General features: G+C 41.6%; 1 protein-coding gene across 3 annotated transcripts in view; it reads left to right on the plus strand.

Moving 5' to 3' along the window:
* Positions 1–4,306: 4,306 nt before the first annotated feature.
* Positions 4,307–23,082, plus strand: part of CDC16 (cell division cycle 16) — a 28,592-nt gene continuing 9,816 nt past the window's right edge. The window contains exons 1-13 of one of the 3 annotated variants that reach the window (XM_059903102.1): positions 4,307–4,456; positions 5,705–5,759; positions 5,860–5,957; positions 7,066–7,104; positions 7,364–7,504; positions 9,608–9,767; positions 10,756–10,847; positions 11,350–11,483; positions 12,319–12,398; positions 13,478–13,527; positions 14,412–14,485; positions 16,039–16,164; positions 21,710–21,862. In XM_059903102.1, the coding sequence (XP_059759085.1) occupies positions 4,409–4,456; positions 5,705–5,759; positions 5,860–5,957; positions 7,066–7,104; positions 7,364–7,504; positions 9,608–9,767; positions 10,756–10,847; positions 11,350–11,483; positions 12,319–12,398; positions 13,478–13,527; positions 14,412–14,485; positions 16,039–16,164; positions 21,710–21,862 (1,250 nt within the window). In that variant the 5' untranslated portion in view covers positions 4,307–4,408. Of the gene's footprint in view, positions 4,457–5,704; positions 5,760–5,859; positions 5,958–6,555; positions 6,773–7,065; positions 7,105–7,363; positions 7,505–9,607; positions 9,768–10,755; positions 10,848–11,349; positions 11,484–12,318; positions 12,399–13,477; positions 13,528–14,411; positions 14,486–16,038; positions 16,165–21,709; positions 21,863–23,082 lie in introns of those variants that run through there. The other 2 variants (XM_059903100.1, XM_059903101.1) reach the window with 2 other exon arrangements.

Consider the following 23,082-nt stretch of genomic DNA (forward strand, 5'->3'; position numbering starts at 1 on the left):
TATTTCCTCTCCTTACCTTCTCCACCAGTGTTTGCTCCCAAGGGACATATAGACTACAGGGCAATGTGAGAAAAGGAACTGGCGATCACGATGGTGTTACTACAAAGTATAGGAGGGACACGTAAGCCCAACTTGGAGGGGCTCAAAGGTTTCCTGGAGGAAACGGTTGCTGTCTTAAGATACACGTCTCTCTGCGACTACGCGCGTGTTAGCCTACGGTAAGGAACTGGCTCGTGCAGCTGTGGAAGCGGAGCAGTGCCAGGGCCTGAGTCAGCGAGCTGCAGACCTGGGGAGCGGACGCTGTGGGCTCCGGTCCTAGGCCAAAGGCGGGAGAAGGTCAGTACCCAACAGGTAGGCAGAGAGAGCAAACTCTGTCTGGCTGCACCTTTTTTTTAAATAAAAAATCACATTTTTCTCCATTATTTTGTTAACTGGTGATTGTATCAAATGGATTTTGAACCAACTTGTGTCTCTGATATGCAACATGTGTCTTTTTTATTTGTTTGTTTGCTTTTATCAATTGGTGGCGCCATGCGGCCTGTGGGATCTCAGTTCCCCAACCAGGGATTGAACCTGTGCCCCCTGCAGTGCGAGCGCGGAGTCTTAGCCACTGGACCCCGGGGAAGTCCCTGGCGGGGAAGTCCCTGGCTGTACCTTTTTGTTCTATTCAGCTCTTTAATGGGTTGGATGAGGCCCATCCACATTGGGGAGGGCAATCTTCTTTACTCAGTCTACTGATTCAAACGTAATTTCATCTGAAACACCTTCACAAGCACACCCAGAATAATGTTTAACCAAAGATCTTGGCATCCTGTGCTGCAGTCAAGTTGATACATAAAATCAACCACCACAGCCACTGAGGTGTGACCTGAAGTGTCAGTTTGTAAAGCATCATCACTCCGCCTAGTCTGATGAATATAATGTGAAACGTTTTTCAGTCATCAGGAAGAACAAAGCAGGTTCTGACTGGGAACCTCCCTAAGGTATACCAGTGAACAAGGCAATTCTCAGAAAAATTACGTACTGTATCACCTCATTTTTGTAGAAAAGAAAAAGATATATTTGTAAATGTGCATATGTGCATTCAAAGCACAGAAAAGAGAGTAGAAAATGCACAACAATTGACAGTGATAGTTTCTGAGAAGAGGAGGAGGGATGGGTCTGGGGAATGTCCACAGTCTGTATACACCGTCATCATGGGAGTCTTTTATAGAGTGCATCCATGTGAAACTTAAGTGACAAAAAAAGACAAAATCTAAGGAGGTAATGCACAAATAATTATATATAATATCATTAAATGAAAGAAGCAATTGAAAATATGGCTTGAACTATAGCCTGCCATATGCCTACCCCAAGTTAATGAGCATAGAGCTGATTATTACCTGCTGGCATGGAAGGGGTGGGAAAGGAGGAGAAGGAAAGGGAAAGACACAGGAGAAGAAATTTAAAGGGACTGTTTCAAAATATTATCCAGTGTATGTGTATGCATAGAAAAAGGACACGGCAGGCAACTCACAAAAGTAGTGAGAGAAGAGTTTTTGAGTACATGGAATCTTTATGGGAAGCTTTATGTTCTTTTGGCTTCTCTGCATTTTCTTTCTTTCCTAGGATTTTATATTGATAAAGGTTGTATCTACTTTTAAAAGGCAATACAGTACATGGTCTGAAAGTCAAAAAGCTCAAAGACATACCTAGGGAAAAGTCTCTCCCACGTCCACCATCATTTAACTTCCAGCACTTCTCCCAGAAGGCATTGCACTGTTGCCAATGGCCTAATTTGTCCTCCCAGGGATAGTTTAATGATCTTTCTACCCATTCTTTAGTTAGTTTTCTATTTTACCCAAACGATCACATATGATAAACACTTCCCTATCCCATGTTTCTTCCCTCTTAATATATCCTGGAGGTTTTTCCATATCCACACGTAGAATTGCCTTGTTCTTTTAAACAGCTGCATGGTATTCCACTACGTGAGTATGCTGTGACTTCCTTAATCAGTTTCCTACCTGATGGGTTGTTAAATTGTCCCTAATTTTTTGCTTTTGCAGACAATGTTGTAATGACTATCCATATGGGACAGGTCACTCTGCACACATGCAATATGCATCTCTATAAGAGGCTTCCCAGAATTGGAAGTGTTAGGGCAGAGTATATACATGTTTAGTTTTGGAAGACATGACAATTTGTTCACCATAGAGAGTATATCAACATCACTCACAAAGACAATATATGAGGAGGCCTGTTTCCCCTACTCTTGCCAACAAATTGTCGCCAAACTTTTTGATCTTTGCTGCTGTACGTAAAGTGATACCTCACTATTTTAATTTTTCTTATTATGAGTGAAGTTGAGCTTTCTTTCATATGTTTAGAATTCTCTTGCATTTCTTTTCCTATGAACTGTAGTTTCATGTCATTTACCCATTTTTTTCTCTTGAGCCATCAGTCTCTTTATTTTGGCTTATCACATCCAAAGGAAATTAGCATCTTATGGTAGATTTCAAATTTCTCCCTAGCTTGTCTTTTGACTTCATTTGCTGTTTGTCTGTCTACATTAAATTGGTTTTAGGTAATGAGAACGCATTGCCTTTATTTTAAAAGTTGAACTTCATTATGGGGAAGGAAAGGTTCAGCTTATGTCATCTCCACTTCAGTTGCTTCCATGTCACTTGATTTCTCACTTGGGTAGTACTGACTGTTCCCTGTTAGTCCCTCCACTCCTTCCTGAGTCTTGCATCTTTGCACTTTGCACTTACATATCTACACATGTTTCCTTCTACTAGACTGAACATTTTACACGTGCAGAGACTGCTCTCAGGTAGTGTGCATAACTTTTTCATCTTTGCACAGCTAACTGCTGGCACCATGTTGTGCAGATTAAGTCAAGTGAAACATATTTGTCAAATGATGTTTCTTTCTGCGTTCAACTTATCAGAAAAAGGAGTTTTTAACAGCTTTATTGAGATATATTTCATATACCATAAAGTTTAAAGTGTAGAGTTCGTGGCTTTTAGTTTATTCACGGAGCTACGCAGCAATCATTACAATCCATTTTAGACCATTGTCATAACCCTGAAAGAAGCCCCAGACCTTTTAGCGGTCACTTGTCATCCGCCCAACCCCATCCCTCACTCCAGCCCCTGACAACTACTACTCAACTACCTATCTATATTGATTTGCCTATTCTGGATAGTTCATTTAAATGGTGTTAAAGAAAAAAAATATTCAAATGACATTTGTTAAAGCACTGTAAGATGTTACTCAAAGGTGGAGAACTACCAACACAGGTATAGGGACCATTGAGATGGAAATCTGCAGCGAGGGAGAGATTGGGGTCAACTCAGAACGCCGCACAGGCACGTGGGAATGCATAGCCAAGGAGCCGGGTGGGGGCCCACCAGTAGGAAGTGGCTAAGAGGAAGCATCAGGGGTTAGGATTCTCCCTGAAGGCGGGCCAGGGTGATCAGATATCACCTGGGAGACTGTAGTGGATGAGGAAGGTACAGGGTGGGGGATTCTGGCTAAACTGACTTATCAGAATTCTTGCAAAAATTGGACAATGCAGAAGGGAACGTGGAAGTCCAAAAGCCAGGCCTAGCTGAAAAAAGTTCGGGGAGCCTGGGCAGACTTTGGTCAATGAGAGACTCTGTCAACGGAATCATACAACTTGAGGTCCTTTGCGGTTGGCCTCTCTCACTCAGCATAAGGTTCATACATGTGTCAACAGCTCATTCACTGTTGCTGCTGAATAATATTCCACTGTATGGATCCAGGGTTTTAATAGCCCCGCTTTTCCAGTTCTTACTCGTTTTTGATCAGAGGTTCCTCTACCTGAGGTTGAGGAATGAGCCTCTGGGCTTTGCCAAAGGACAATCTGAAAGGGACACTTGGCCATGGCGACCACAGGCAGAACTTCTACATCACGTGCCGGGACGGCGTGTGCGCCCACCGGTCCGCACAACCAGCCTCTGAGGTGGTTACCGCCGTTTTCACACGGGAAACACGAGTCACACTCGGAACCACGGAACCCGCGGGGCCGTAGCTGCCAAACTCCCGACTCCGAACGAGCTACTTAGCGAACCGCGCTCGGACACGTCATTGGCTGCGCGTCCGCGGCGGCCAGAGTCGCAGAGGAAAGGCGTCTGCGGCCGCACGAGAGCCCCGGCCACCCAAGGGCCAGGAGAGAGCCTCGGCTCTAACGGCGCGAAGCCCGTTTCCGTCGCCAGGGGAGACGCGGTGGCGGAGCACTTCCGGGGCGGGGCCGGGCCGGGAGCGGAAGTTTCCGGGCAGCGCGCGCGGTCCGCTGGGGTCGGTCCCGGGCCTGGGGCGCGGGGCGGTGGCGGCGCGGGGGCCGGGTCTGCCCGGCGGGCGGCAGGAGGGCGGGCGCGCGCCGGACCCCGGCCACGCAGCCATGAACCTGGAGCGGCTGCGGAAGCGCGTCCGGCAGTACCTGGACCAGGTGGGCGGCCCGATCCGGGGAGCGCGGGCCGGGGCTCGGGAGGCAGCAGGGGCGGCTGCTGTCGGGGTCTTGGCGGCGCGCGGTCCTAAGGGCCTGGGCTTTGGTTCGGGGTAAAGCCCCCGAAGGGAGGGGTCGAGCCCCCCGCCCTCTGCAGCCGGGAGGCTGAGGAACGCTGAGCGTGAAGCCACTAATGCGCGCGGCGAGCCTTACACGTGTTCAGCCCCGCTCCGCAGCCGGCCCACCCCGGCCACAGAGGTGCTCAGTACATGCTTCGTGCTAAGTGGAAGTTGAAGGATTATCTTAGGAGGAAAGTTGCGGGGTGGCCTTTGAATTTAGCTAGCTGATAGAAAATTTTTGAGAACTTTAGGTGTCATTCTTATTTGGCCGAATTTAACTGAATAAAGATAAAAACAAATCTGTAGTCTCAAAATCAGTACTTTAAAAAGTTCCTGTTAACTACACTTTCATTCCCTGCACTCCTCTTGAATGAACAGCAAACAGTGTTTAAGGGAAAGAAATGTTTCCAGAATCAGCAGCATCAGTTTAATCTGCGATGTCACTTAGTTTTTGTAAAATGTATGCTCTCCCAATAAATTGGAAACCAAGAAGGGGAGAGAAAAGGGTGTTCGCTGTGAACTCTTCGATGTGAAATGTAGCAGCTGAATGTTTGCAGCACGCTGAAGGGCTGTATTTTGGTTTGCCATAAGTCAGCTGACTTGAATAAATGCTTCCTGCGCACTTTTTCTCTGGCTCTGGGGATGCAGTGAGGAAGGAGACAGGCCTGGTTCCACCCTCCAGGCACTAACATTGAGCCGATTTGTAACCGTCCCAGAAGCATTCCTCCTCCCAAATTGACTGGCGACAGAGTTGCTGGTTTGCATCCAGGAGGACTGAGGCAAAGACTGAGAACCTTACTAATGGCTGGATGTTGCAAAATGATCACTTAAGTTATCTACTTCTTTAGATACCTGCTGATATAATTTTGCAATGTATAAGTTTAAAAAAACTACCTTCTTCAACTGTATATACCAAAGGTCTTCCAATAATATTTTTATTGCACCATTGAACTAAAACTCACCTACCTGAGATATAAGATAGAGATATGATTGATAGACCTTTTACTACACGTAAAAAATTATTGTCCTGAGATGTTGATTTATTATATAGCATTCTAATAATATTATCTGTCTGTGTAAAACTATTGAAGTAACAGGGCAATTACCGCTTTTTTTCTGTTTTTGGATACAGCAACAGTATCAGAGTGCTCTGTTTTGGGCGGATAAAGTAGCCTCACTCTCTCATGGTAAGTGACAGGTTCTAATTTTTTTTTCTGATTTCTCTATCCTTAAAAATCTTTCTGCTTTACCTTGCACCTCTGACCATTTATGTAATTTTCCCTCCAGAGGAACCCCAGGACATTTACTGGTTGGCTCAGTGTCTTTACCTGACAGCCCAATATCATAGAGCAGCTCATGCACTTCGGTCACGAAAACTGGACAAAGTAAGTGATTGTATGAACCTTAAAGCTTTTTAAAAATGTTATTAGATTAATATTTTAGGTATATGTTCTTTTTATGTCAAAATATTTTTAAGGATTCAATTTTTCATATTAAATGTAAAGAGAAAATTTCTTGTGTACGCTTTTTTTGTTGTTTGGCTGCACCGCGCGGCATGAGGGATCTTAGTTCCCTGACCAGGGATCGAACCTGCGCCCCTTGCATTAGAAGCGCAGAGTCTTAACCACTGGACCGCCAGGGAAGTCCAAGAGAAAATTTCTTATTCCTAGTCTCGGTCACTTTGTTTTTTCCTCCCCCCACCCCCCTATCTAATCACTAAGTTTTGAAAATTCTGTTTCCTAAATAGCTCTGAAAGTATGGATAGACCTTTCTATCTCATTACCATTCACACACGTCAGGCCTGTAATTTGTCTGTTTTGTTGTTTTAGCCTCTCTCCTTTCTCTTTTCTCCAGTAACATCTTTCCCACACCCCACCTTCCTTGTCTCCAGTTCATCTTTTAAACTGTCAAAGGGTGGTCTTCCTAAAACAGGTCTGATCACATCACTCACAGTGTAACTCAGTGATTTCCTATTGCCTACAGGATAAAGTCAGATGCATTCATAGGCACCCCAGGTGCTTCTTGATTTCTCTCCAGTCTGTGTCTGACCCACCACCACCATCAGTGCATGGAATGTGTATCCAGTCATGCTGACTGCTTGCAGTTCCTTAGATGTGTGACAGTTATTCAGACTCAGTGCTGGAATGCTGACCAACTCCTAAGTTACCCTCTCCCCTGGAGATGTTTTCTTATTCAACTGGTTAGTATTTTTTATGCGATTCTTTCATAGTTTATGAAAGAAACTATGTGCTGTGTTTATGTCTCCCCTGCCACAACCTCCTTGAGGGCAGGTCCCTATTCCTTTTTGAATCCTCGGTGACTGGTAAACAGTAGGTTCATGATGAATATGGGTTAAAAAGACTTTTTTTTCTCTGCGAGAGTAAAAGAGGAATTATGAAAATGGCTTTCTTCACTTCGTGGTTATGGTTTTCTTTTTGATTGAAGATGCATATTATCTTGATCACTTTTTTAATAGATTAATTTCTTTCCTAGTTGTATGAAGCGTGTCGCTACCTTGCAGCTAGATGCCATGTAAGTGTGCCCTCAGTTTGTTTTATTTGATAAAGGTTTAATGAAGTGAATGTTACACATCCCTCCCATGAGTGTGAGAATTCAAAATACTGACTCCATTTACTAAAAGCTCATATGCATGAAGAAAATTCTACTTTAGACATTTTAAATTTAAGTAATGAGTGGGTATAATATTTATTACCCTTTTAAAATCTACTGCGATTGTGTATCTAGCATCAGAAGTCATGGTTGACAAACGCTGTTTCTGTTTTCTACACAGTTTGCTGCAAAAGAACATCAGCAGGCTCTTGATATTCTTGATATGGAGGAGCCGATCAACAAAAGACTGTTTGAGAAATGCTTGAAGGATGAAAGTAGCTTGAAAGACCCCTCCAGTGACTGGGAAATGTCACAGTCCTCAGTAAGTAATACTGCAATAACCATGCTTCCGTAACATCAGTAAGAATTGCCCATATGATAGGGCAAATGTAAGTTGCCTTCTTTTACTTGCGTACAATCATGTTAAAATAGTTTGATTGCCAACTTACTTAATTTTCCCAACCCAAGAAGATTCTGAGACATTTCTGGGCCATCAGTTAGAAGTTGTAATTGTGTCCTCAGATGCTTGAATCTGAAATAGGCAGACTTAAGCTCTTTCTTCTTACATTTGATACCTTAAACTCCTCCCCACAGGTGGAATAATATTTTCCCTTCTTACTGTATTTCAACAGTGTTTTGTACTTACCCCCAAGAAACCTTGATTACCTTAGACTGTTTCTTTCCAGGGGGTGCTGTGGTGTTAAGGTGTATGTTATTCTGTGTATTTCAGTTTGTATACTTCCTACCTGCATAAAATTGCAAACTCCTTGCTGGCAGAGATTACACTGATACAATGTAACATGATCAATAACATCAGCAGATTGCTAATCTGGACTGTTACTCTTTTTTTTTTTTTTTAACAGCTTTCTTGAGATGTAATTCACATAGCATGCAACTCATGCATTTGAAGTGCCTAGTACCTCGGTTTTTAATATATTCGTTGAGCTGTACAACCCTTACCACAGTCAGTTTGAGAACATTTTTTTTTTACTTCAGTGAGAAACCCTGTACCCTATAGCTGTTACCCACCAATCCCCCATTTCCCAGTTGTTCTTTATAACATGTCTATGAAGGAACTTGGTTACACTACTGTTCATCTCAAGAAGGTGGGAATACTATACATTCTTAGGTTTTTTTCTTTTTAAGAAGCACATTTTTTTGTGAAGAAATACGTTTATGAGGGAGTTGAGGATTATCATTATTCTTGGACCTCTTATCCATTAACTGCTAAGAAATGCATGATTTATTTGTAATGCATTATTTATTTTATGAGTTTACTTTTTTTAATAACTCATAGGATACTGCATAGGTCTAAGATTCTCTCATAATGTCCTCTACTATTTTTGAATTGTGATTTTATGATGAATCCCATTACCAATTTTATTTATTTATTTTTTTAGTGGTTTGAGAGACGGCAATTTTTATTTATTTGTTTGTTTGTTTATTTATTTTTGGCTGCATTGGGTCTTCGTTGCTGCACACAGGCTTTCTCTAGTTGCGGCGAGCGGGGGCTACACTTGGTTGCGGTGCGTGGGCTTCTCTTGTTGCGGAGCACGGGCTCTAGGCGCGAGGGCTTCAGTAGTTGTGGCTCTCGGGCTTAGTTTGCTCCGTGGCATGTGGGATCTTCCCGGGCCAGGGCTCGAACCCGTGTCCCCTGCAATGGCAGGCAGATTCTTAACCACTGTGCCACCAGGGAAGTCCCCATTACCAATTTTAGCTGCACCTCTGGACCATCTTTAAGCTCACTTATTTGTTTTTTGAGGTACAGAATCTGGAACATAAATCAGATTTCTACATCCTCCTGTTAATGGTAGTAGTGAAGTGGCTGCTGTGTGAGCAGCTTACCATGTGCTGCCTACAGATGGTACCACCTCTGATCCTTACAGAGCCTGTGAGTTAGATGAGGGGAGGAAACTGAGTCACGAGAGGTTAGAGCATTGTCCAGGGTCACTCGTAAGTGTCACAGCTGGGATTTGAGCTCAGGTCTGTCCAGTTCCCAAAGGCCATGCTCCTAACCCCTGTGCTGCATTGCTGCCGTTTTTCTAATATTTACTAAGGTTCGTTCATTGAGATCTACCTGTCAGACGGTGTTCGTGTTTGATTTAATATACGTGTGCTCTGTATGCTGTCTCTAAATCATTACCCTATTTGAGACAGAACAAGTAATGAACAAAGTAGCAGTAAGGTGTAAGCGAGTTATAAAGGTTTGTTGAAGTGAGGAGAGCCTAAGGAAGATAGATGAGAGAAGTTTTACTTTGCTTTTATGTTCCTATTAATTTATATTGTGTCTGACATTGGATGGAGCACATCCTTTTAGATGTAAAAAAAAAAAAAGAGTCTTAGCCTTCAGACAATATATGATTTTTGATAAGAAATTAATTTCAGTAGTGCTGACTTAGTATGTCACTCATCATTTTTCCAACAGATAAAGAGTTCTATTTGTCTCTTACGAGGAAAAATCTATGATGCTCTAGATAACCGAACCCTCGCTACTTACAGCTATAAAGAAGCTTTGAAGCTTGACGTCTACTGCTTTGAAGCATTTGATCTTTTAACATCACACCACATGTTGACAGCCCAAGAAGGTTTGGAAACCCAGGTGTTTTTATGTTTAGCACAATTAATACTGTTTGGATTTTTTTTTTTTTTCTGAAATCTGTAGAATCAAGTGCAGGCTCTTATGTACAGGTTTAAATAAACCTATTAACTTCCTTCACATCTTCAAACATGAAGCACATGGCAAAGTACAGTATTGTGCAGTGCTTCTTGCAGTCAGAATCTTCAGGGATTGTGATGGGATGAGCGATTTAAAGTTGTAAAGAATTCAGGATCTGATTCAGTGATTTCCAACATGGCTGCACTGTAAACCCCCAGGAGGTTTAAAAACATCATTGTGCCGGTCCTAACTCCAGACCAGTCGAATCAGAATCTGGTGGTGGGGCCCTGGCATCAGATGGTTTACAGCTCCCAGATGATCCTAAGGTCCATCAGGGGCTGAGAACAATTGACCTAGTATGTTGCCAATGGTGTGAGGTGGATAAACAAGAGAAACAGAGACAGTGGAGATGTTGTATTCATGGCATTCAGACATTTTAGCCTAATGCGTGGTTCTCAACCAGGGTGATTTTGCCCCCTAGAGGACATTTGGCGGTATCTGGGGAGAGTTTCATTGTCACAACTTGCCGGTGGGTAGGGCATGGGAGGTTGCTGCTGGCATCTAGTGGGTAGAGGCCAGATGTCCTGCGAACGTCCTGCAGTGCGTAGGACAGCCAGCACGGCAGAGAATTGTCCCCACGGTGTCCGTAGTGCTGAGGCTGGGAAAGTGGCTTGGTGGTTCTCAAGTCTGGTGATGACTAGTATTGCCCGGCAGGTTCATGCAGAGCCCGCAAGGTGATTCTTATTACCTGGGTCTGGAACCACTGTCTTAGTTTTCTCCAGTTCATTCTATCTTGTTATTTTCTCTTTTGAGCTCAATTTACTTAAACCAAGAACTATAGAAGAATATTTTTCATTGCTGATTTTTTTTCCCCATAAATACTGTGAGGACGTTCCTTTTTTCTCAACATTTTTTAGAAAAAGAACTTCTTGAATCACTACCTCTTAGCAAGCTCTGTACTGAAGAACAGGAATTGCTACGTTTTCTATTTGAGAACAAATTGAAAAAGGTAAGTAAAAACACAAAGTTAGTATTTGCTTTGTATAAGCATCTTATTTCATTAAATTGGGCCTCTATTCTTTCACAGGTTAAGAATTTAGAAATTAATTTTTATTAGTTTAGCACATTTGCAAGAACAGATTTAGATTATTTAAAATATATGATGTGATTCCTGAAAAAGCTTCCCAAAATATCTGTCTTCCTCCCGGGAACAACTCATACTTTTAAAAGATTGAACTATCAGATAATCAATGATGTGTGAAAATGAGGATTTTTTCCTCATGCTTCCTGAACTACTATTTTGTAAAATACTTTCTACCATGGAATTCTGTGATAAAATTGAGAAGAGAATTAGACTTGCTGAGAGGAGTACTGATGATGCTTGAAGTTAGAAAAGTTTCGAGCATCTCACAGGTGTCGTTGTGTTAAACCTTGAAACACTCGGGCCAAGTTGAGTCTGCCTTTTGATTCGGTGCTGCACACTGAGTCATGTTTGCATTTCTCTGTTTCAGTATAATAAACCTAGTGAAACTGTCATCCCCGAGTCTGTAGATGGTTTGCAGGAGAATCTGGATGTGGTCGTGTCTTTAGCTGAAAGACATTATTATAACTGTGATTTTAAAATGTGCTACAAGCTGACTTCTGTGTAAGTACATCCACTTATTTTTGTGCAGGAATGTAGAGTTTAGTCCATTTTACATGAGAAATGTGTGGGACCTGCTTTCTGAATAATGTCAAACTGATGGATGATCATTTAAGCTGCCTTTTCCATTTGCAGAGTATGGGGTGGGGGAGGGTGGGTGTCATCTCAAAAGAGCGATTTACTGACACAGGTATATGCACATTTGTTGCTTTATTCTATTAACTCGGGAGTATCCGTGTCCCTCCCAGGAGATAATTTGCAAGTTTGAGAATACTGTCTGGCGCATAGTTTTATAAAGTCCGTTCCTTGTTAAAGCAGAGGCTAATAAAACCCTCTAGGTACTGGGTGTCAGGCTCACTGACTGGCCGCGCCTCCTCCCCCAGCACCGGTCTCTCCACGTGCGTAGTTCACGCTTATCCTTTACATGGACTGTTTTTAATGGATCTTTGGGGTTGCTTAAAATCCTTGAATTCACAAAAATTTTAATTGACAGATAGTTAGGATTCATTTAATATTTCATATTATTTTTGATCCTTCTAAATAATTAGACCACTTATTTTATGTGGTACAGTTCTGTTAGTTTAAAGTAAATGTATGTGGTGATGTTTATTTTTATTGCTTCTGAATAAATCAGGATTCTCCCTTTCATTTAAAACCTAATCATTGCCTTAACTGAACAAGTCTGAAGATAATGGAGTTAAGAAAGTAAAAATGTATTATAGCCCACAGTATTGTATGTAATGTGGTAATGACTGTTTGAATAAGCATAGCTAATTGCAATGAGTGTGGTTACATACTGTTTGTACGTATGTACATAGTGTGTTTCTTTAACTTTCAGAGTAATGGAAAAAGATCCTTTCCATGCAAATTGTTTACCTGTACATATAGGGACACTTGTGGAGCTGAATAAAGCAAATGGTAAGAATTTTTTTTAATTAAAATAATAATTTTTAAGACAAAAAATATTCTGTAACTCTGGAAATTTTGTCTCACAAATCCTGGATAATTCAGATTTCAGGTTAATAACTGGGGGAAGAAATGCTTATCAAAGTAACCAGCAGTCTCTTCTGTTATCTCAGCAGAACACACTGTTTCTATATCCCTAATTCCTGCTTCCTTTTCTCAAATGTAATTTGTGCTCCAAGGTATGTTAGCTTTAGAGCATTGGGTGGCAGTTTTGCCTTTTTTCTTTTTCTTGTAAAATCCGTTAAGAAAGCTGGTATGGCAAGAGTCAGTAACTGTTTAGAAATTGGAAGGGGGCAGATTTTTTACTCACGTTTTCCATATTCTAGAAACATTTAGAGGGTTTGGACTGTATTTGCCCTTAAATCTTCTGAACTGACTCGTCAGCTCAGTCAGGAGGAAAGCTAGCCAGGCAGCCCAGCTCTGGGGCCCCTGCTGCTCCAGGTGTGGTCTGTGGACCAGCGGCATCACGTCTCCTGGAAGTTTGCTGGAGGTGCCGGCTCTCTAGCCGCCCTGGCCTGTTGAGCCCTAGGAGACGTCGTTGTGACATGCCGGGGCTTTGTGTTACTCGGGAGCAAATCATCTTGCTGATTCGATAAACGGGAGACTTTGGTCAACCAGATTGGCTGTGGGTGGTTGACACGGTCTGTAATAGGCCCGTGGAGTAAGAAACCTGGGCTTTAAGACAGGCGAGGCCCTGTGAAATAGCCTCTTCAGCACGTGGGGGGCTTTGTATGTGCCTCCCATCCAGGCCGCTAGTCACTCGACACGCGCTCAGCGCCCACTTAGTGCCTGGAGTGGGGTGAGGGATTGGAGGTGGGGGTACGTGAAACAGCCGTAGTATCTGCTCCGTGGAGTTTCTATATGGCATTAGGCAAATGGATTTTGTATCCAGGAAGAAAGAAAAGTATGAAATCATTGCTGCGAGAACAAGATTTATATGATCGCAAAGAGCTGTAACTGGGGAAACTCGTATCTTAAAGTTCATTTGCTGTGAATAATTTTATTCTTTTTTTTCTTTTTCTCTAATGTAGAACTTTTCTATCTTTCTCATAAATTGGTGGATTTATATCCTAGTAATCCTGTAAGTAAATATAAACTTTTTTTTCCCTTATAGTGTCTTTTTTCTTACCTGAACTTTAAGAAAATACTTAACAGGTGTTTAGACAGAGGCTAAATTTAAATTCAAGCAAATAATGTTTTATTTTAAGGTGTTGGAGCAGAATCTCCTAGTGCGTATGATAATTAGAAGCAACATTCACTTTTTCAATTCTTGAGAGTATATTTTTTTAGTATAAAACTTAATCTTTATTTTTTATGATTACAGAAATTATATATGCTCATTATTTTGAAATAGCTAACATACAGAAAAATTAAATATTGAAAGTGAAAGTCATACTCATACCTCTCATAAGCAATGCTAATAACTGCTTGGTAGCTTTCTCACATTACATGTATGATAACTTACTGAATTATGCACTGAATTGAATCATTGTGTCTTCCAAACTGCCATGGATCAGAATGAAGACCTAGAAATTGAAAATGGAATCAGGAACCATGTCCTTAAAGACAAAAGTCAGGGGTCAGGGTTTAAGTCTCAGACAAGAATCTGCACCCCAGACCAGTGTGAAAACAATTTATAAAGAGGCGAAAGCAGTGCAAGAGAAGTCAGCTAGAGAGGTGGAATCTGTAGAACCAGGGTGGGGTGGGGAAGACACAGTGCAGGTGGGAGGCTGGCCCTCAGGCTGGCGTTGCAATAGGAGGAGATTCAGGTGCTGCAGGGGTGCAGTGGGAAGCACCTGGAGCTGTGGAGGATCTGGTCTCTTTGCACCCAGGGCCCTCAGTAGACAGCCTGTCTCAGAGAAGTTTCTGACTTGAGCTGGAATATATGCTGGGACCTCTGACTCGTTACAGATTCCCGGTTCAAGGTTAAGCGTCTTTGGTCATGGTATGTTTTCAACTTTTTAGGTGTCTTGGTTTGCAGTGGGATGCTATTATCTCATGGTCGGTCATAAAAATGAACATGCCAGAAGATATCTCAGGTATGAACTTATTGTCTTCCTCCCTCTGTAGTGAACCTATAGGAAGTAATGTCTTGGTCATCTGCTTTAATGCAGTAATTAGTAGTACTTTAAAAGCAGTATGAAAGAATAAATGTTTTCTTCAGATTCCATTCAGTTGCATCCATTATTTACCCTGCTCTTTATAAGATGCCATGAGGGGAGATAAAAGTAGTCAGTGGTATAGACCTTGTCCTCAAGGAGCTTATGATGTATTTAAACTTTTATTTATAAATGAGAATAAATATGAAAAAATAGGGAATAATACAAAGTATTTACTATTAACCTCTTACTCTTAGGACTTCTTTTGTTAATAGTTGTGAAATTACATGACACTTTATGTGAGGTTAGGGTCACTAAATGTGACTATAAAACAGAATTCTTGGCATAGTAAACTGGTTTATGTAAGGAACTGCTGTGGTTTTAGCTTGAGGAACTCCATGCAGCCCAATCAAGCTGCTTAACTAGTGTTATTCAATTACACAAGTACAGAAAAATATCTAATGATACCTGTGATTTCCTCCATGTGAACAAAATAGAAAATGGATCTGTGGTGAAGTTCATAAACTTTGGACACAGACTTGAATTCTAATCCAGATTCTGCCACTTATTAGCTATAATTCCTTGGGAGAGTTCATTTCTCCGACCTTCCCTTTCTTCTGTAAAAATGGGAATGATGTAGTTGTATGTCAGGATTGTTAGGAAAATTGATAAGATGACAGGAGAGGATCTTGCACTAGGAAAAAATTAGGGCGAGCTCTCTGATTAGTTGACTGTTGCATTTTAGAAAAGGGATGCTTGTGTTTTTTTCGGGAGCAGGATGATTCACGTTATAATAGCTCCTTTGAACTATGCTTCTTTGACTTAGTGTGCTTATTCAGTGATGAATTCTGCATGAAAGAGGGAACATTTGGGTAAAAGAAAACTTAGAAAATAAAATGCTAAGACGTGGGAATCTCACCTTCTGTATTTTCTATGTTTTGTGATGTGTTCTCTTTATTCCTTATTGTGGGTCACCTAGTTGAAGACTGTTTAAGACTATGTAAATAGTCCAGTCCATGGAACCAGCATGAATCTCTTAATCATCTGTAGGACGTCACTTAATCTTTCCAGCCTCAGTATACTTACCATTAAAATATAAATAGTAATTTATCTTGAAGGTTATGAGAATTAGGTGATGCATATAAGGCACAAAATAGGCCTTCATTAAGTGGTTGCTGCTACCACCGTTTATCTACTAGGTTTTGAAATGAAACTCCTGGATTAAGTAATATTTGTAAATTCTATACAGAAAGCTGATGGGTTCCACTATAGTACCTAAGAAGTTGTGGACCTCTCCTAAAATTACTTAAAAATTTGCTTGTACTATTAAACATTTTATTTCAAGTGAATTAACATAAATGTCACATTAGTGTTTAATATGTTGACAACTCATTCATTAATTCTGATGTCCTTGAAACCGTGAACTTAACATAAAATTAACCTAACAATTTAAGAATGAATATTACACACTCGAATGAAATCTCTTGTTTTAGCAAAGCTACAACGCTGGAGAAGACCTACGGGCCGGCATGGATCGCATACGGGCATTCTTTCGCAGTTGAGAGTGAACATGACCAAGCGATGGCTGCTTACTTCACGGCAGCGCAGCTGATGAAAGGGTGCGCAGAGCGGGTTGATTAAGCAAAGCGAAATTTTATTATTACTATCTCTGCCATTTGGTTGATAAACTGAACAAAAGAATAATGTATCATGTTAGTAGCTTATGATTGTGAAATAACTATGGAAGTGAGAGGGAAAGAAGCTGGTGTAGTGATTTTGCCTAGCAGTTTATCTTAACCAGTACAAAAGGGGACTAGCAAGTTAGGCTAAGGAAACAGAATAGGGTGGAAGCTGTTTTCCACATGCTCATGTAGGAAGGAAAGTATTCGTGAGCAAAGTTATTATTTACATCCTACTTATGTCCAGAAGGTATTTATGTGGCTTAATTCATCATTCAGATTGAGGACTGAGTTTGCCAGTGTTGTAGATTTATATCAGTGTTAAATGTGTTGGTATTAACTGGTGTGCCCTAAGAGCATGTTACTTTGGGGAGCAGAGTATTGCTGTTATTCCTGTTGACTTTTTGGATTTGCCGTCGGTTTTACTTTGCCTCGTTCTCTTGTGCAGGCTGCTTCTGCTGTCTGCCGCCCCACCTCTGTGTGGAGAGGTGGTGGGAGTGCCGGGGTGCACTGGGGTGCAGAGGGCTGGTCTGGAGCCAGACTGCCTGGTGATCTTGGCGAGCTATGTACCTCTTGAAAAATAGGAATAATAGCAACACTTAACACCTAGGCTTACTGTGAGGAATAATTGAGGTAATTCCAGTTAAAGACTTTGATCAGTTTCCGACACATAGAAAGCACTCAGTAAAAGTTAGCTGCCTTAACTTGTTTGCTTGAATTTCGTCTTGTTAGGTTTGGTTTACCTTTCCAGACTATCAGACTCATTTTGGCACCCAGTTCTGCATCTATATTATTTATGGCCCCAGCTTTTTTAGTTGTGTTAAATTTGATATGTATGACTTTGATATCTAACTAGCTGTCCATGAAAATATTGTAAAAGACATAGCTCCCTAACTGCGTTAGTCTGCTCCAGCTGCCATAACAAAACGCCATACCCTGGGTGGTTTAAACAGCAGCCGTTTATTTTCTCCCGGTTCTAAGGCTGGCTGGCCGGCTGGCTGATTGGGTTCCTGGGAGGGGGGTGGGTTCTTCCCGGCTGCCTTCTCACTGTGTCCTCACAGGACAGAGAGCTAGGTCTAGTGTCTCGTATAAGGGCACCAGCCCCGCCGTATTAGGGCCTCACCTTCATGCCCTCACATAACCTTTATTATTTCCTCACAGGCCCTCTCTCCGAATATAGTCACTGGGGGTTAGGGCATAACATACGAATTTGGGGGCAGACACACATTCAGTCCGTAAGTCCATGATACTAACATATTACTAGAGTAATCCTCCAGATTAAAGTTGTTCGGCCAGTGACTGATCCACCTAAATGGTCCTCATACCCCGTCCATCCTATTCACCAAGACATGCGAGACCCTTTCCAGTGCCCTGCTGAAGCTGGGCTCCCGTGTCTGCCCATACCCCTAATCCATCAATCTGCTAAACCGGCAGCAAATAGTAACTTACTGTGGGTTGTTTCTTATGAGGAAATGCTAGAGTCTGCTAATTTTATTTTGCTATTCTGGGTGCTCACAAACCCAGAACAGGTATTACTAGTTATTAGTTAGTTACTAGCTAAGAGTCAAAACCAATGATAATTAATGACATGATTAATACTTTTAATGTTTCCCAGTCTGACACTTTTCTAATTAAATTTTCAAATCAGCTCATCAGGATAGACATTTTTCTCTCAGTTTCACTTTTTCATCAGAACAGCTTTTATCCAATCTAGTTTGGATTAATACTGACTGGGGCACTTTCCAACACTAACAACCAGTTCTCTGCTTCTCCAGACACCAGCTGGGTCCTACAAGTCCATTCAGTTCTGAAACTAACTACCCAGTGTTAGTGCAGACCTCACAGGTTAAGGGCCCAGTCCCACAAGACTGCCCCTCCCCATTCCAGATGCCAATCGCAAGTCCTGGGTCACTTGTACTTCTGACTGTCTGGCCACAAACCAGGGACTCCTGCAACCCCCTCCTAAGGTTTGATCATTTGCCAAAACGACTCACAGAATTCAGGAAAGCATTTTGCTTATTATAAATGATACAACTCAGGAAGAGCCAAATGGAAGAGATACGTAGGGCAGGGTACGTGAGTGGGAGTGCGTGGAGCCTCCATTCCTTCTCTGGGCACCACGCTCCCAGCACCTCAGTATGTTCACCAACCCGGAAGTCTTCTGAAGCTAACTGTTCAAGAGTTCGTATAGAGCTCAGGCTCCAGCCTCCCTCCCAGGAGGTCCGTGCGTGGGCCTGAAAGTTCCGGTGCTCTCATCACTCGCTCTTCCTGGTAACCAGCCCCACTGTGAGTCACGCCAGTGGCATAAATTGGGTGCGATCAGAAGGGGCTCATTAACAAAAGACACTCCTCTCACTCAGGAAATCCCAGGGCTTTTAGGAGCCCTGTGCCAGCAACCAGAGACAAAAACCAAATGTATTTCTTACTTTACGGCACCAACTCAATTTCAATAGAGCAAGTAGAGAAGGGTTGCAGACAAAAATACATTTGTACTGTCTTATCCTAACTTATGTGGTTACTTCGCCTAAACTCTATTTGTTCCTGTGGATTTGAGTTACTATCTTGTGTCCTTTGAGGACTCCTACTAGTATTTCTTGTTGGGTAGGTCTGCTACCAACAAATTCTCTGTTATACGTTGTTATGATTATTTCCGCGTGTAATGTTATTTTTCAAAGAAGCTGTGAGAAGAAAGGTGAGCAGGTGTATATTTATGTCGTTTGTTATGTTGACCTTTTTTACCATTTCAAGTTCTCTTCATTTGTCCTTGTGGATTTGAGATACTGTCTGGTGTCGCTTCCTTACCCCAGTACAACTTTGCTCCTGCCACTTCCTTTGTGCCGTTAGTGGTAAACATTACATTTCTACATACGTTAGGCCTAATCATACTGTTTCATACAATTGCTTTCTAAGTCAGTCAAGAGAAGAAAGATGAAATGTAATCACTTCTACTGGTACTGTGTTTTTCATGTGGATTTGAATTACTGTCTGGGGTCACTTCTTTCACCCTTAAGAACTTCCTTCAGTATTTCTTGTAAGGTGAGTCTGCAACAAAATTTCTCAGTTTTTTTGTCCTTGAGAATGTCTTAATTTCACCTTCATATTCAAGGGATAGTTTTACTGGATATAAAATTCTTGGTTGTCCTTTTTCTTTCAGTACTTTGAGTGTCATCCATTGCCTTCTTGGCCTCCAGGTATTTGGTTAGAAGTCAGGTGATCAGGGATCTCGTGTGTTATATTTTGTTACTGCTTTAAAGATTTTTATTTACATATTTATTTAGTGTTTTTCAGTGGTTTGACTATGGTTTGTCTAGGTGGGGATTATTTGGGAGTTTTTTGAGCTTTGGGGTGTGTTTGGCCTAAATATTCTTTGGTTTCAAATATTTTCTTTACCCCTTACTTTCTCCCTTCGCCTACAGGGCTCTCTTTATGCACACGTTGGGATGCTTGGTGGCGTCTCACAACTCTGTGCAACTGTTGTTTTCCGTCATTCTTTTATCTTTCTGTTCCTCAGACTGGGTAATCTCATTTGACCTTACTCATGTTCGATGGTTTCCTCTGCCTGTTCAAACTGCTGATGAACCCTTCTAGTGAATTTTTTATTTAGTTATTTTGTTTTTCAACTCCAGGTTTTCTGATCGTTTGTTACAATTTTTATCTTTTGTTGTTCTGTTTGGTGAGGCATTGTTCTCATAGTTTTGTAGACATAATTTCCTTTAGTTCTTTGCATATTTAAAATAGCTTATTTAAAGTGTTTTTCTAGTAAACCCAGTGTATGGTCTTCCTCCAGGGTAGTTTCTATTGCCTGCTTTTATCCCCTTATATATTGCCATACTTTCTTGTTTCTTTCCATGTCTCTTTATTTTTTGTTGAAACTGGACATTTATAGTAATATAATGTGGCAATTCTGGAAATCACATTTACCCTACGCCACCCCAGGGTTTGTTGTTGTTGCTATTTGTTGTGGCTGTTTGTTTGGTGACTTTGCTGGGCTTTTAAAAATTTTGTAAAGTCTGTGTCCTTTGTCATCTGAGGCCACTGAAGCCTCTGCTCAGTTAGCTCAGGGCTTCTTTTCATATCTTGAGCTGAGCTTTCCCCCCTTTTCTGAAGCACCCTGTACGTGTATAGGGGCACGTATGTCTGCAGTGTTCCCATGGCTGGCAGTTCGGCCTTAGCCCTCGTCAACTCCTGCTCGCACTGAGCCTCAGAGGCGTCCAGAGATGAGAGGTGAGGGCCTTCTCCAGCCCTTCCTGTGCGTGCATGTGGTCCTGTGTGTGGCCTTCTGGTGTAGCTGCCTCAGGTTAGCGTTAAACAGTTACCACTGATTGTTTTCAACAACTGCCTTGGGGGTAGACATTTCTCTGCGTGAGCTCTGAGCCAGGTCAAATAAGACAGCTGTGAATGGGGCTTTTCCAGGGAGCTGCCAGATGTGTCAAATAGTGACAGGTCTCTGTGGGGTATTTCAGAAGCTCCAAACTAATTTTTGTCCCCTCCAGTGGCTGTCAGACCGCTGATTTTCTAGGCTAATGTGAGCTGGGGAAAGGGAGATGGGAATCAGACAAGTTAAATGTCATAGAGTTTGCTGTTCTTACTGAGACTCAGCTGTTTTTCTAGAATAAATACCACTCAGATTGTTGTAAGCCTTTGGTTAACTTGCAAAGTTCTGGAAAAGTTTATTTTGACAATTTTTGGCAGTGTTCTTGTTGCTTCTATGGAGGAATAGATTTTTGGAGCTCCTTCCTGTGCATTTCTTATTTCCTCCAGGTACATCCATAAAGGTTCTTCATGACCCTTCTGTAGATACTACAGTTGTAACTTCAGTCGTGATTCTAGATTAGAGCCCGGGCACCTCCCAGCCAGGCAGTCAGTATTCACTGACGTTGTCAGATCCATCTTTGGGGAAAGATTATCTTACTGTGATCGCTGGTCTGACAGGATGAAGAGATGGAAATTCAATTAAAACTAGTTACTCTGCCTACAACTGTTTTCAGAGGGTATGAGAGTAGAATACACATGACATAATTCAGAGCTCTGCAGCATAGAACTGATAATAACCGATAGTGGAGACCCACACGAGGGGTGGGGGGTGGTCTAGCTGGAAGTCCGAAGCAACTGCATAGAGGCAAGTGGAACTGAGCACAGTCATGAGAGTCTGTGTTGCTGAGTCAGTGAGGGAGGAAGGCAGTCTTGGCTGGGCCTGGGTGCTGGCACAGTGGGGCCTGCCCTCTGCTTTACAGGGGTTTTGTTTTGTCTCTTTACTGTAGAGTAATGAAAAGTAAGGGTGAATAGGTTGCTGGTAGATTTTAGAAGTGGCAGCTGATTAGTCTAAGAACCTATTAGATATCCATTAAATATTAGTAAATGAAGTGTTAGAAAACAAGTAAGCGCTCTATTTTTGGCTATGTTAAAATTATTTTGCAGACAGGATTTGAAATCTGAACTATAAAGTTTTGAGTGTTGAATATGTGAAATTTTCCAATATTTTTAGGTGTCATTTGCCAATGCTTTATATTGGATTAGAATATGGATTGACCAATAACTCAAAATTGGCTGAAAGATTCTTTGGCCAAGCTCTAAGCATCGCACCAGAAGACCCTTTTGTTATGCATGAGGTTGGCGTGGTCGCATTTCAGAATGGAGAGTAAGTACTGAAAGGCCAGAGGCCCCTCTGTTTCCTTTTTGTACAGAGAGCAAAACCTCAGTCACCAGAGTTTAGCCCATCAGAGTGGCTCTTCATAGACATTTCATTTTAGGAGAAGGAGGCGAACAGGTAAAAAAAGAAAATAGTGAGTGTTATCTTGGAATTCTTTAAAAATACTAAACCTGGGTTTTGGTCCCCTTTGCTGTGAGCTGTCACAAGCTCTTAGGGCCTGGACTGGACAGTTGTTGCCAACTCTGTTAAGTCACTGGACCCCACAGGGTGTTCTGGAGGCACTGCAGATTCCCTAGTCGTCTCTTTGTTGACTAGGAATTGGATTCATACATTTGAGAAAGATTTCTCACAATTTTGGAACAAAAATGTTTCCTTTGCAGATAATCCAAAAATTAAGCCAATTAGAATGGCCCAGTCTCTGAGTTTCCTGGTCAGTAGTTGAGGCTTACCGTAGTCTTGGATATTTATAGAATAGGCAATTCAGTGTCATACTCAAAGAGGGAACTATCTGTAGTCCTTTGCACTGAACTATACTTAAATTTTAAAACAGTAAATTAGTACTACTGTAGTGTTTTTTGTGGCATTTGTGTGTATTCTAAAAATTCGATTAATATTTTAAAAGAGTTTGGAGCCTTTTAAAATAATCTATAGTAATAATTTCATATACAGTCAATTTATTTATAGTCTATTTTATGCCCTTTTCCCTTTTTTGTACCTTATGTTGGTTATTTCACAGTTTAAAATGATCCCCAAGTGGAATGCCAAGTGCTGTCTAGTGTCCTAAGCTCAGGAAGGCTGAGATATGCCTTGGTGAGAATACAGGTGTTAGATAAGCTTTGTTCAGGCATCAGTTACAGTGCTTTTTGGCTGTGAGTTCAGTGTTAACACATCAACAATATACATTAAGTGAGGTGTTGCCAAACAGAAGCACATGTGAAACCAGGTACATTGAACAGTTGGTGAACATGTGAGCAGAGGATTGTAGTTTTTCCACTGGGAGCAATGGTTTGGTGTTGGCTAAAGTAGTGTCAACAGTGCCTTTATAGAACCTAATTACTGAGAATATGCTGTATCTCCTAAAATCTTGAACTCTTATGATGTTAATGTCATAAAAGTAATCATTTATCTCACTTAAATTTGACTTTTAAAAAACTGTTTACAGAAGTTTACCTCATTTCATTTTAATATTACTGGAAAGAGATATTCAA

This window comes from Balaenoptera ricei, chromosome 18 (assembly GCF_028023285.1).
Source record: "Balaenoptera ricei isolate mBalRic1 chromosome 18, mBalRic1.hap2, whole genome shotgun sequence".
In the NCBI taxonomy this organism is placed as follows: Eukaryota; Metazoa; Chordata; class Mammalia; order Artiodactyla; family Balaenopteridae; genus Balaenoptera; species Balaenoptera ricei.